General features: G+C 39.1%; 1 protein-coding gene across 1 annotated transcript in view; it reads left to right on the top strand.

The window, feature by feature from the left end:
• Positions 1-13,391, top strand: part of EPDR1 (ependymin related 1) — a 31,368-nt gene extending 17,977 nt beyond the window's left edge. Inside the window, exons 2-3 of the mRNA XM_050317873.1 lie at positions 8,248-8,456; positions 11,258-13,391. Of these exons, the coding sequence (XP_050173830.1) occupies positions 8,248-8,456; positions 11,258-11,448 (400 nt within the window). The 3' untranslated portion in view covers positions 11,449-13,391. The remainder of the gene's footprint in view (positions 1-8,247; positions 8,457-11,257) is intronic.
• The last annotated feature ends 1,346 nt before the right edge of the window (positions 13,392-14,737 follow it).

The raw sequence follows: 14,737 nt of genomic DNA, 5'->3' as shown, positions 1-14,737 counted from the left end.
AAGAGAAAGATTTAAAAACTCCAGATATATCTGACAATTAGAATCACAGAATTTTTTAGGTTTCAAAAGACTTTTAGGATCATCGTGTCCAACAGTTAACCTGATGCTACAAAGTCCACCACTAAATCGTGTCCTTAAGCTCCAGGTCTTTTAAATAATTCCAGGGATGGTGACTCAATCACTTTCCTGGGCAGCCTGTTCCAATGCTTGACAACCCTCTTGATGAAGAAATTTTTCCAAATATCCAGTCTGAACCTCTCCTGGCACAATTTGAGGCCATTTTCTCTTGTCTTATCGCTTGTTCCCCAGGAGAAGAGACTGACACCTACCTGACTACAACCTCCTTTCAGGAAGTTGGAGAGAGCAATAAGGTCTCCCCTGAGCCTCCTTCAGGCTAAACAACCCCAGCTCCCTCAGCCACTCCTCATCACACTTGTACTCCAGAACCTTCACCAGCTTTCTTGCCCATCTCTAGATGTGTTCCATCACTTCAATATCTCTCTTGTATTGAGGAGCCCAAAACTGAACACTGTGTTTAAAGTGTAGTCTCACCAGTGCTGAGGATGGGGGGATGATCACTGCCCTAGTCCTGTTGGCCACACTGTTTCTCATACAAGTCAGGATGCCCTTGGCTTTCTTGGCCACACTTCTGGCTCATGTTCAGCTGGCTGTTGACCAGCAACCTCAGGTCCTTTTCCACTAGGCAGCCTTCCAGCCACTCTTCCTCAAGCCTTTAGCACTTCATGAGATTATTGTGACCCAAGTGCAGGATCCAGCACTTGCCCTTATTGAACCTCCACCATTGGCCTCAGTCTGTTGATCCCTCTGTAGAGCCATTGTACTCTCCAGCAGATCAACACTCCTGCCCAACTTGGTGTCATCTGCAGACTTACTGAGGGTGCACTCGATCCCCTTGTCCAGATCGTGGATAAAGATATTAAACAGGACTGGCTTCAGCACCCTTGCTGCATACCCTTCCACGTGGTCTGCTGCCCCACACCTGGTTTACCTGCCCTGTCCTTCAGTGCTCCCTAAGGGCTCCATTTATGCAGGGTAGGAAGGCTTGACCACCATCGCTCCCAGGCTTCCCAGCTGCTATGGCACGGGCTGCAGGTCCTGGCTGGTCTCTAAAGGTAAAATTAAAAACAGGAACACAGGTATGTCTTTTATGTTGGGATATGTTTGGTTTTTTGCATTTTGGAGATACTCTGAATCATTGTAACGATGTTTTTTCTGGCTCTCTCTGCATGTTAAAATTCTGTTTCCTATTTCTTATGTCTTTACAAGCTGACAGAGTGCCTTAAAATAATTGCACTCTCAAAAGAGCATTTCCATGTCATTTCCCTACTTGTTATTCTGTCTTTTCTAAGGTCTTTAGTATATACTGAGAGGTGAGTCCTGGCCTTCCTCACTCTTTTTGATCTACTCTGTGAGAGGAGAGCCCTGCTGTGCTTTTCCAGTAACCTTTATTATTATTAAGTTACTCATGGAAGTGTCACTGTACTAGACTTTTTTACAAACCCAAGAACAGGCAAATAATCTCTGACCTCAAGTATATTTTGATATCATGTGGTTCTGCTAGTATATACCACAATCCCTAGGAGGTGATTCCACTGATTCATTAGAAAGCATCGTGGTATGCTGGTCACATCTTCCATTCCTTTCCTTTTGAGCTATGTTGGTGTCTAACAAGGGCTCCAGTTCATGAATATACTATTACTTATGGAAATACACAGATGCTCTCTATTAAGTACGGTGCTTCTTTTAGCCCCTTGCAAAACACAACTCCCTTAAGCACAATGCTTTATTGTGTTTCTGAATTTCAACTTCATTTGCAATACATTGTTCTCAGGGGTGCGACTTGGTGGATTATTAAAGAGTGTCAGATAGCTAAAAAGGGAACACCAGGGGAAACAGCATTCTTGCCAAAGAACTTAATTTCCTTTAGAATTTGCCAAAGTAGCTAATCTAATTTATGGGAAAACAATTAAAATAATAATAAGAAATGGCATAATTTTTTAATTTAGTTTCATACTTAAACTCACAAAAATATGTCATCTGTTAGCTGGTGTAGCTTTGACTTTGCAGCATTTGATTGCTGTATTTAAGACTTTCTTTCTGCACAAGCTTCATAATTAACAGGATTTAAATTGCCTAATTCTCTCTGCTTCAGAAACTGGTAATGCTGGCAAAGTTCCTCGTGTACCTTGCTAATTAGATACCCGATACAGTGGACTGGATTGACTTGAAAATTAAAAAAAAAAAAAAGTGCCTTTACAATCTGTGAGTGATTTAAGTCAGACTAAAAAATATTGCTTTTACACAATATCAGATTACATTTACTGTCACATGTATTTGCACAGTACTGTATTTGTACAATATACCATACTCCTGCACCACTGCCAAACATGTGAGATCAAATATGGTAAATTACTGTTGTTGTTGAGGTCTGATACACCAGAAGAAAAACACAAGTCTGAAATTACCGAAAACTTCATGGGAAAGAGGAAAGGAGTTCCCAGAAATATACTGAAAAACGAATACTTCTCCATTTTGAAATGAGCTTGCCAGAGCCTTCCAAAAGCAGATGAATGTTCTTGACCTGATGAGTGTTTATCAACTGTCTGCATGTCTGCTTGGCAGCTTTGCTCCCTTGAAATATTCTTAATCTAAAGACCTGAGAAGATGAGGTAATAATAGTCACAATTCTACTGAAGGTTCTCATTCTCCCAGTACATCTTCAGTAAGGAACATGTAAAAAACTAGTGGTATTGTTGTGGGGTATTTTATCAAAAGGATACAAGATAAGTCAACAATTACGTATCTGTATGTATCTGTCCATGCACAATAGAACAGAGAATTTGTTTGGAATATTTTAGTGAAATTTCCTCTACTTAGATACATTTCTAGCTTCTTTCAAATAATTTATAAATGCCTTTTTACAAACAGAACTGGCAGAGAATTAAGTGGTACCACAAAGGCAGAAAGATGCTTCAAGCTTTCAGTTAATCTCAAAGGAGAAAGCAAAGTTAGCTTGGAAATAACTGCAGTGACCTCATCTTGAGATCCTAAATAACAAATACAGTTTCCTGCCGAGTAATATGGTATCTCAGATACAAATAATACATAAAATTTTGCTTCCATTTTTCAATTGCTTTATAATACTAGGTAATACAACTCCTGGCTATCACGAGTGAGAGTTTTAAGGTTACAATAGCTGCAGCTGGGAAAACTGAATTGACAGATTAAAGCCCTAGATACATGAAACCCCATGCTGTCTTTGCAGGAAAGGAGGGTGTGTTTTTCAAAGAATGTTGTTCCATTGTATTTTGGAACATGATTTGTGGTTTTGTTCTTTGTTAATACAATGCCTCACACAACTAGTTTGTGATTGCTGATTTGTCTCTCCAGTACTACAGCAATCAGAAAAACCCAATAAGAACAGCATTTTAAGGCTCCTGTACTGTAAGTTGCTTGTCCAAAGCCACAGAGCAAAATGATGCAGAGCCAGATTTAACACACGAGGAAATTTCTTTTACCCAATCTCAGTCGCAGACTGTTATTTTGTTTCTCTCTAGAAAGTGACCTTGTCTGATGTTCTTCAGTATATCACATGGGTCTTACCATGCCACTGCGTGGTAACTACATTGTCACTACAATGGCAGTTGTATGGAAAGTGGGTCCTTTCTTCTAGGTTTGCTGCTAATGAGGAAGCCTTTGGAAGTGCAGAAGAAAACTCTAGGAGGCATGGGGTTATGTTAGGTGATGGGCAGGCTAGCATTCTTCAGGACTGGGAAAGACCCAGCACAAGACACAGGGCTCACTGCAGACTGAGCACCTGAGAAGAAGCTGGTAGCATGATCTTGAGATTAATGACTTTTTTCTGACAAATTTGAAAAATAGTTTGTTGGTTTGGATTGCATTAATAACAAGCAGAACAGTAACCCACCTGGAAGACAAGTCAATAGGTAAGTTTACTGGTTTCAGGCATCTAGCAGGGTCCAGGAATGTGTCTCTGTTATCTGGGCTGTATCCTGAGAGGCATCTCTTATCTCTCTCCCACAATTTCAGGAGGAATTTCAGAGGTAGAACGATATTTGAATGCACACCCACTCCTCACAGTATTTCCTCAACACAAGATCTTCATCTCTTGCTTGTGTGGGAATGGTACTCTGGCTTTGCGTTGAACACAGTTGGTCTCTTATTCAGAAAGACACCTTCCTTAGCTCAGGAGAAGAAGGCATTGAATGCAGCATGTATCCCACCTGTCTGACATGATTACTTCCAGCAAAGTCTATATGGAATTATTTGTGCAGGATATGGTCCAGTGTTAAGAAATTCTTTAAAGCATAGCAGCAAAAATGTGTATATGTCTTTAAATGCTGGAATTTATCCATTTTCAGGCACAAAGGGAGTGTTACAGATCATGAGATCATTAAAAGCATAGTGTACAAGGGTGTGAGGCAAAGGACAGGGCAGGGTGTAATAGGATAGGAAAGGGAAATAATCTCAGTCAGGCAAATAAGATATTTTGTCCAAGTTAACTTCTTCAAATCTGTTTCAAGATGCCTAGTTGGGGTACCTGGTTTCAGGTTGGGGCTTTCTTGAAATTACAATTAAAGTAATTAAATTATTTTAAAAATCATATTAGAGGTGGGCACAGGCTGCAAATATTTTACCTTTTTCTGAAAAAAAAACCAAACTAATTAAAAATAATTTCCTCTCCTGTTTCTTTGCCAAGACCTATTTTGAGGACTTCGTGTTTCCCCTCAAAAAGCCAATGAAATCTCAGCACCTAAAACAAATAGAAGCAGTATACTTAAGACTTGGCTGGTTTAAAAAAAAAAAAAAAAAATTTAAAATATTTTGTTTTAAAATTATAATTTCTATACTCATGCACATTTTGTTATTTATTTTGTCTGGTTAATACTTCTCTTTATAAAGCAACTACTGAACCATTCACCTTTCATATGTCGTTGAACTCAGATCCTGAGTAATCTTACGTTTCTGTGCTTGGTGTTTCCAGGACATGGAGCAGTTCTCTGTAAAACTTGGATGTGAGGTACATCTGGGTTGAAAAAGGACAGTGTAAATCTTGCCCCTGCTTATTCAGGGCTGCCATGCACAGTGAGCAGAGCCACGCTCTCTGCAGTTCTCATCTTGTGCCTGCCACGTAGAGGCTGGGTTCATCCCAGCAGCGTATCAAAGTGCATGACTGGTGTCTGTTCCATATATGTTCGGTCTGCCTCTTCTAGAACCAAAAAATGCAGGTGATGAAACCTCTTGCTCTGCGGAATGAGTGCTAGAGACAGGCTTGGAGATGAGTTTGGTTTGTTTGGATTTTTCTTATTCTTCTTTACATTGTTGTTCCGTAATGCCCATTTTGCTGTCTTCATGGAAGATGGCAAAGTCAAGAAAGTAGGTCTCCTTGGGTTGTGGCCCTCCTTCTGCAAGCATTCAGGCCATCTGTTGAAGTTACAGTGGCTATTCCTGTGCTGGAAGTTAAACACATGCATTTGTCAGATCAAAGTTTGAACTGTTGTTTCACTTGAGTAAGGTGGCATGTGTCCCTCATGCAGTGATAACAATTCACAGGTTACAAAATTTAGAACAGTAGATCTTTATTCCATGAAATAATTTATAAGGGAAAGGATAAGGAAAAAGAACACATTAAAAAAATATTGTTAAAAATTAGAGTAAAATTTCTGTGTGCATTAAGTTTTAAGTACGGATTTTAGAAGAAATTTAATTGTTTAATTTTTATTCCCAGTAGTTTGCAATGCTTTTCTAAAACGTTGAGTCTTTTGTTCTTTCACAAAATGACTATATTATCACTCAGATACCTCAAACATGTTGATAGATTCCTCTGTAAGGCATTTCCCATCCCGCTTTTACGGGAGCTACTGGGCAGTCAGCTGAAAAGCAGTTGAGTCATTAGAGTCTGGTTGAAAACCAGATTTTTTTGATTTGTTTTTTTATTGTTCATGTGAGTATGTTCTCTGAACTAAATGTGATATAAAAGTTACGTATTTCTCTGTGTGTTCACAAGCTTGGGTTTCTCTAAGGAAATGGTTTATAAATATACTGAATTTTTCAGTAGTGTATCACGACTGTGAAAACCTTGCCTTTGACTAAGAACATGGGAGGTGAGTTTAGGCTGGCACAAGTTGTGACAGAAGCAGGAATATTTTAAGATATGGGCAGGAGAACAATTTACCATAAAGAAGCTAATGTATAGTCTTGCACTTTGTCAGCCTCTTTGTGTGAGTCTTGTTAATGTGGGGGAAGTTCCCAGTGACTGACTCCCTTACAGAAAGTGGGATGAGCTACCTCCCATGTTGTGCAAGGTCATGTGTGAGAGATGGGCCCCAGCTTACCTCATGTCAGCTTCCTTGCCCACTTTTATTCTTCATCACTGTTCAGCTTGGCTAATGCCATTTAGCCTGCCTGTGTTTCAACACATGTTGGATAAATGACTTTGTCAAGAAATTATGGGAATGTTGCTCAGATGCTTTTAACCATACTTAGACCTTCTCATACTGCAACCTTTAAATGCCACCATGTCAGTTGTGGGCGAAGTGTTTCCTGTATGTTGCAATTATGTAGTACAAAAATTAAAACCGTAAATCGTTTTGTTTTCAGCCCTATTTTATGTAAACTTTGCAGCCTCCCCAAAAGAATGTGAGGGTTACAAAGAGAAACATGCAAGAGTTGAGAAATAGGACAGAGAAGGGTCCCCTCTTGGTTTTGTGCATCATCTCTTCAATTACATGAATTATGCAGTGTTCTCTACCAGCTTTCCCATCTTGCTGATGGCACAGGATGAATAGTGTTAGGGGCTAGCATCCGGTTTGGGATGTAGAAGATGCCTGTGTCAAAAGGCATCCAGGCTGCTTTGTAGGAAATGGAGGCAGCATTATGACTGAAGCAAGGAATTACAGATAGAAAGAAAGTATTACAGAGGGCAAGATGAAGCTGTTCCCTTCCTTTTTTCTAGAGTCACTGCATAACAGTAGGATTGTAGGCAAATACTTGAGCTGAAATATTCACAGGAACCCTCTAATAATGACTGCACAGTTTTGGAGGGTTTGGAAAGTGACCCCCATCAGTCCTTTGCAAAAGGTGCAGAGCATGCGTGAGGATGCTTTGAGATGTGCTTCAAACAACTTCTGATTGGTAATGCAAAGCACCCTGGAGAAGTTAGGCTTCCAGTGTTTCTAGTTGAGTATTCAAAATCAGCTTATACTTCTGATAATTTTGATTTCTTTTTCTCTCTGTTTCTGTCCCCATTTAGAAGGTAAGGATCATGCCACGTCCTTTTCAAAGGTATGGAAGCAAAGCCAAAGTGTTCATGGTAGACCTGACTACTAAAAGAAAGTGCTCATGAAAATGTTTATCATTTCTCCTCAGAGCATGGCCCAGTCCCTTCAGACTTGGTAGAACATTGTTTTAAAATCCTTATTAACTATCCATTTTGTTGACCTCACCTTCTGGCCTCTCAAGCTCATTGAGCTCCACACTTAACCTCATCTCTGCCTTACTTTTTTGCCCCTCTGCTTTCTCCTTTGTCCTGATTGTTGAGCCTGGTGGTTTCCAGAGAGAAACTGTGCCATTAGGAGGGAGAGCTTCTCAGTTCTGCACTCAGGAGCATGTACTTCCCCCTTTACTGCCATGTTCCACTTAAGCTATACGGGTTGCCATGGAGGAGCATCAGTGAGGATGGCAGACATCACCTCTAACCAGCACAGAAAAAGGCTCTGCCACATCCTTGGAGAAGTGAATCTATCCAGACTATGCAAGCAGATTTTTTCAAAGGCTTATAACTTAGCCAAATCTGGGCAACTCTTAATAAAAACCTTCCTCCTGCCAAAATTTTAAGTCCTTTCTCCGAAACATGGAGGCACTAGAGCTTTTTAATGAAGCAGTTATTAAAAACCAAAACAAAACCTAGGAATAACAACATGTTTTTTCTCTCAGTTGTTCTCAGAAAAGTTGTTCTGTTGTTCTCAGAAATGGCTGAACCAGTTCAGCCTGACTTATTTATTTTGGAAAGAGTCAGCTGAGACAAACTTTTAGCATGGGAAATTTCAGCCCAACTGGTTAGCGTTTCTCAAAGTTTGGCAAAGTTTAATGCAAGTGAAAATGTTCTTATACTGAGAAGTCAAAGGCAAGCTTACATATCATCAATCTTCCTGCTTAGTATAGAAAAAGGCTATATATATAACCAGATTTTTCTTAATGTTTCAGATTCTTTGAGTATATACTGCTCTACAAAGATGCAGTGATGTTTCAGATTGAACAAGTCACAAAGCTTTGCTCGAAGATTGCTCTGACAGAGCCATGGGATCCATATGATATTCCTGCCAATTCAACTTACGAAGATCAGTACTACATTGGGGGACCTGGAGATGAAATTATGGTACAGGAATGGTCTGACAGAAAACCAGCCAGGAAATGTATGTACATGCTTTTGTTTTATCTTAATAATAATCAATATCACTGCTGCCCAGAGAAAAACAAAATTATTCATGTTTCACCTCAGCTTTCCATATTTCTGTAAAGTTTTCTGGAAGAAATAATAAAAATACCCTGTGTGCGGCATATCATTTTATTAACAATGAATTTTATATAGGAAAATGTTCCATATCTCAGCAGGATTAATTATGCCCAAGGGACTTGATTGTATTATAGTTTATATCATACAGATTTTGGCATGGAACAGCATCATTTTGAATCTGGCAGTCTGTATCCAAAACTTACCTAGAGAAGAATTGATACTAAAATTAGGGACACACACACTCAGACTAGAGTCTGCATAATAGAAACAAAGCATGTTTCAGTCACGTGGTTCTGCTACCACTGACAGCCTTAATATGTGCCAAATTTTCTTATCCACTATACTAGTAAGAAATATCTACTCACAAGGCTTAGTTCTGCACTTGGCAGCTGAACACCTGCATCATAAAAGAAAGGAGGCTGAATTTTCCAAGGTATGGTGCATTAGGTATTTTAGGCTTTGAATCCATAGCAATTTGTCAGCACATTGTTTTCAATTCATCTATGATTTATTGGTGACCCAGACAACTATAAAAATAATTTTATAACCCCCATGAAATGTATTCCACTATTCAGCTAATGCAATACTTATGGTTAGAGACATCTAATATGTAGGGAAGTTACGAAGCTGAGCATTTAGCCAGAGGGAAATATTTCTTTCTTGAATAAGAGTAGAAAAAATGAAGTAGAGAATGAAGGATAAGATTCTTAGACCTTTGAAACTCAGTTGATATATCCTCTGGTATTCTACAAGAGGCAAATTATTACTTACTCCAAGAATTTTTGTTTTTCAGATCTGATATTTTTGGAACTTTTATGGAACTTAATATGTGGATACATCCAGTTAATTATGTGTGATTTTTTTGTCCTGTATTATTTTGTATCGCCAGTGCTTTTCTGTATGATAATTCATAAAAATAATGTCTATAAGTTGTCTATCCATCTTGTAGCCTGGATTTTATATTTCTGTTTAAATTACTAAGGTTTCTAGGGAGATACAGGCTACCTTGCTAGTATGATATTTTACCATGATTTTTTATTCAAAATTCTGGTAGAAGACTTGCTGAGTAAAAGGTGAGTCTATTTTTTATGCTCAAAACCAGATTCATTGAGGTCAGAAAGCTTTTTGGCATATTAACATGCTCCAGAGAGGTATGTTCAAATTTTACTCAGCTTTCTTTAGACACTGTATGTGTGTTTCATGTCACAGCTTACCTATTTAAGGTAATGTGATTGTGGTACAACATATGACACAATACTGGAAGGACAGAAAATAAGTGTGTGATTGCTGCTGAGTGAGAGAAAAAAAGCTTCCTTGGGACTAGAAAAATTTTGTTACAGGTATCCCTTAGAGGAACTGATTCATGATCATAGTAGGTAATTTTAACATCATGAGTTTCTGTCAAGGGATCTGACGTGCATAAAATGAGATGAAGTGAAGTATGATGGAAGGGCTGGAGAATGATCACAGATAATGTGTGTGGGATTAATAAAAGAGATATAAAAGTGAAGGATACTCAAAGGAAGCTACCTCAATAGTATTGCTGTGAAAGTAGAGGTGATGGCAGAGAAGGAAGGGGAAAGATAACAAGGGAACACCTCTGAGATTAAGACTGCATGGAATTAAACTGAAGTTGAAAAAGGGACAGACTTGCTACATCACACACCTGGAGGAGATCAGGTTTTCAATGCTGATCAGGAGATCAGCACTGAGTGTAGTCTTGAAATAACTATTGAATCAGTAGAGTGTTTGAAAAGAATAGGAATTTTAAAAAAATAACACAGTAATGATAATCTTAATAGATGATGTTAAACCGCAGTAGTGAGTTAAAAGAAGACATTGAGGCACTGGAGTTGTATGTGGGAATGTTCCTCTTCTAATGAGATAAACCCTCTATGCTTGACAGAGACGGAAAAAGATGAAACAAAGTCTTATTTATTTGGATTAGAATTGTGCTGAGTATCATCAATGTGAGATTTTAGGGGACCAACAATTGTAGAAGCAGGCTGTCAGTTCTAGTGCAGAGAAGTCCCCAGCACAGCAGAGGACAAATGCTTCCTCAGGTAGGTGAGTGCAGAATTTCCTGTGCATGGGAAGGAATCAGATGTCCTACACAGCTGGGGGAACTAAGTGTTTTAGAGTGTCAAAGGCTGTGTCGAAAGCCATTGTGAAACGGACCATGGGTTTTCAGTAATCACACTTTTAGGCTTGTCAGGAGCAGAATATAAGGTGAAAGGTTGCAGTGCTACCCAACCTGATGGCACTAAAATTTGCCTTCTGGATAAAGAAAGCATTTCGTTGCTTTACTAGTGAAGCGAGTAACTGCTGACATGAAAGTGGCATGAGAGGTGAGAGAAATCAGACTTGTGCAGAACATAACTAAATTTAGAACTAAACAAAAGAGTCCTTCAGTAGAGGTATACTTGAAAGATGACATACTGATGCCATGATGTTTTCATGATTTGAAATGTGCTTGACACCAAGATGTTCAGGTTTGAGATGATTGCGGTGTCCAAATTACACCAGTTTTGTAGCCTTCCTTGGTGTTGCCATGCATAGGGATGGAACTGTGGGCAGTTCCAGCCTATAGGCCCGGCTTCAGGAGTGGCCTTTTTTTTTTTTTTTTTTTTGACTGACATCATCATGACACGTGCACTCATTCCTGTCACCTAAAGCAGTCCCATTTCTGTTTGATTACAGTGGAATCGTGGGTCGGCGTTTACACCGTCAAAGACTGTTACCCAGTACAGGAAACCTACACGAAGAACTACAGCGTGACAACCTCCACTCGCTTCTTTGATATACATCTGGGCATTGCCGACCCCTCGGTGTTTACCCCACCGAGCACCTGCCAGACAGCCCAGCCGACAAGGATGAAAGATGAATGCTGAGTATGGACACTGGCTGACCCGGGCAAACACGTATTAGCCAAGAGGATGGTCCTTAATAGTCAGCTGCCGATGTCTAACCTGATTTTTCAAGCTAATTGTTGCTCTTTTGGGAATTTGTAAGTTTTCACTTGAAAGAGAACATAAACATACAACTAAGTGAAATATATTCAAACACAAAAGATCTCTTTCAATCACATTAATCTGTTCAGTGATGCACTTGCAGTATTACATAGTTACCACTAAGGTCATATTTCTAGATACTATTTATTTAAGCTGCAGCTGATTTTCCTTTTGCAATGGTTTTGTTATTTATTTTTTCAAGAGAACAAAGCATAAGCAGACTGCAATACAGGTAATGTCTAGAAGGAAAAGCTAGATGTTGTCATCACTTCTCGGGACTTGAGGGGAAACATGAGCTGAGTAAAACCTCATCCCTAAGTGAAAAATACTGTTTTAAACAATATACATCAAAATTGTGGAAATTTATTCTTTTGGTTTTATTTTGCTTTGTGTTCTGTTTGTTTGGGGTTTTTTTCCTTCCACTCTTCAGGAATCTGGTAGTCTAATTTTCAAGCTAATGTTTGTTCTTTCTGAAAAGAAACTGGAGTAGCTTTGTTCATGTAATTCTAGCTGACATGCAAAAAATGCTTTTCTGTTTCTTGGGACAATGGTGTGAAAGGAAGGAGGGAGGGGTACACCTCCAAAACCAGTAAGCCAAAGTTTTCATTCATTTACTGCACTTTTGGGGAAGGATTCCAGTAGGATGCGATGAGACATTTTTCAGTCATATTTTGCTTCAGCACTCATTTTTAAGGCAACACTAACTTTAACATATGCAAAGAGATTGAAAGGTACTGCACTCAAAACAGCTTTAGTAGCTGTTTTCAAAAGTATTTCCTCAGAGTGTGGAAACACCTTTATAATTCCAGGTAGATGTGACAAAAAGGCTGTTCTTAGCGTGTAGTTAGTAGAGGCAAAATCATATTTCACACAGTGCCTGGTGGTCGAGATGGAGTCAAAGAGGGAGCCGTGGGACCTGCTTAGGGAGATGGGAGAGAGGAATGGGAGGGAGAGGTTTTAGATGACCTCTGTGCAGCGTGGCAGCAAGGCACTGCAATCTAAACAGACATGACAATCTTGCTTTCTTTTGCACCCATTACACTGATGCCTGCTTTGTTTGCTGTTTCATCAGCATCTAAAATCTTATTATCTCCGCATCCTTTTCTGGTGGACAGAGTGAAAGTTTCATTAAGGGCAACGAACCAAAAAAAAGGATGGGAGGCACACATACTTTGCGTTAGAAAATTCAAACCAAACCCTCATGCGCCTTCAGGCTCTCAGAAGTGTGGAATAGTGATGGGTTTTGCACTTTTACCGAATGAAATTAATCGGCTTATTCTGTAAGAAATGCACTTTATTTATTATTTGCAAATAAGTTTAAAGACAGATTCTTGTCCTCTCACGCATGTTGGGTAGTTGTTTGCTCTGGAAGTTCTCTGCCGTAAACAGTGCAACAGTGGGAAGCGTGCTGTCTCTGAAAGAGAGATGCTGGGCTGGCCTTTAGTGCTTTATATGGTCATAGCTTTTTGTGCGTAAGCAAGTGGGACAGTGGTTATTTTACTTTCACAGTTGTGGTCAGAATGGCATTTTACTTTGCCCCGTGCCTAATGAAAACACATACACATACCGGTTGAAATTTAGCTAGTTCATTAAAAAATTTCTCTCGGACAGGGCCATTTCACTGAAACATGCTAGTGGAAAGAAGGATTGGATTTCCTTGAATTTAGAGTGCATTTATTCTGTACTCGCCTTCTGTATTTTTTTGTGTCAACCTAAATGCTAACTGCATATTGTTCTCATTAGGACAATGATTAACATGCATTTCTTAATATGTGTCTTGTTAGAATCTGGAAAATATAATAAATCTGGCAAGCAAACATGAAGCTGTGGTACTGTATTGTTTGGGATGGCTTTGTTGCAGTCGAGCAGATAGCTGGGTATTCTGAGTGTTTGTATTATGTTTTGCTGACAGTGATATAATTTCTAGAAATAACATTAAACGTTCCTTTAAATATAAATTTGCAAAATTCTTGTACTTGAAAGTGCTTTAAAAATTTTGCCGTGACATACAGGGCAATCTTATATGCCTACATCTGTACCTCTAAAACAATGCTGTTGTCTTCATGCCTATGCTCTACGCGTTCAATAAAGAGAGTTGTCAAAGAGATGTCAAACAACAAAATTTAGGATTGCGTATTTTAAATTAGCCACAAACTGAATATGAGGGACAATATTGCGTATGCCTGGGTTGTTATCTTTGTTACGATTTGCTTCGGTCTGTTGTCATGTACCACAAGAGACATTTTGTCTTTGTGCAACTATGGCAGTGACTCAATAGGAATGAGCATAAAGGGAATTTAAGGTAGCTGTATAGTATGCTGCCATAATTGAGTAAAAATGGGGTTTCTGCATATCTGATAGTCTGGGAAATTTGTTTATCATAGTTATTTGGTGGAAAATTAATAATAAATTGGTATGTGCATGAGTTACATTGTATTCTGCGGGATAACAGTGACAGAAACTGGGAGCTGGATAGCCTGTGAGACAAAGCTGATTTTGTGAGATTTCCAGTGTTTCCTGGTTTCAGCTGGGCCAGAAATAGTGCAAACATAGATCTGCCTGCCATATTTTTATGTTTCTGCTTGGAGGCTTTGCTGAAAGCAGGATGTGTAGAAACACAGCATTGTTTTATTTAGAGTTAACCAAACATTCCTGAACCTCAAAAAAAGGTTTAGTTTGAGTTTGGGGAGGAGATCTGGGCATTTGGTTCCATTCCTGTTTTAACAGTTTGCTTAACTTTAGTATTAGGGACAGCTTTTGCTGCCTGAAGCCATGCTGCACACCATGGAAGTGCTGCCATTTACCAGTGCATGCCAACTTTTATGAAGAATGTAGGAAGAAACAAGATAATCCATAGTCAAAGTAAATTTTGGTCAAGAACTCTCTGAACAATACATTATTCTCATTTTGGGACACTAACAGAATTCATGTCTTTCTCACCTCAAAGTTCATTTTACTTTAGTGTTCACACCTACTCCTTGTAATGTCTTTTCCCACCACCCTTTACTTCCTAGTGTCAGTGAAGTCCACTTCCAAAACAGTGTTTAGAACCCTCACTTGCATGTTTTTCAGCAGTAGTTCAGCACCTAAATACCTGATGGATCTGAGCTGGACTTGACCTCTTTAATTTTGCCAGCTGTCCCATGTCAAGTTTAAGAGCAGTTCCAGC

The sequence above is a fragment of the Myiozetetes cayanensis genome, unplaced genomic scaffold (assembly GCF_022539395.1).
Source record: "Myiozetetes cayanensis isolate MyiCay16 unplaced genomic scaffold, myiCay2020 scf1, whole genome shotgun sequence".
Lineage (NCBI taxonomy): Eukaryota > Metazoa > Chordata > Aves > Passeriformes > Tyrannidae > Myiozetetes > Myiozetetes cayanensis.
The sequence above is the reverse complement of the archived record's forward strand: the minus strand, read 5'-3'. Positions and strand labels throughout refer to the sequence as shown.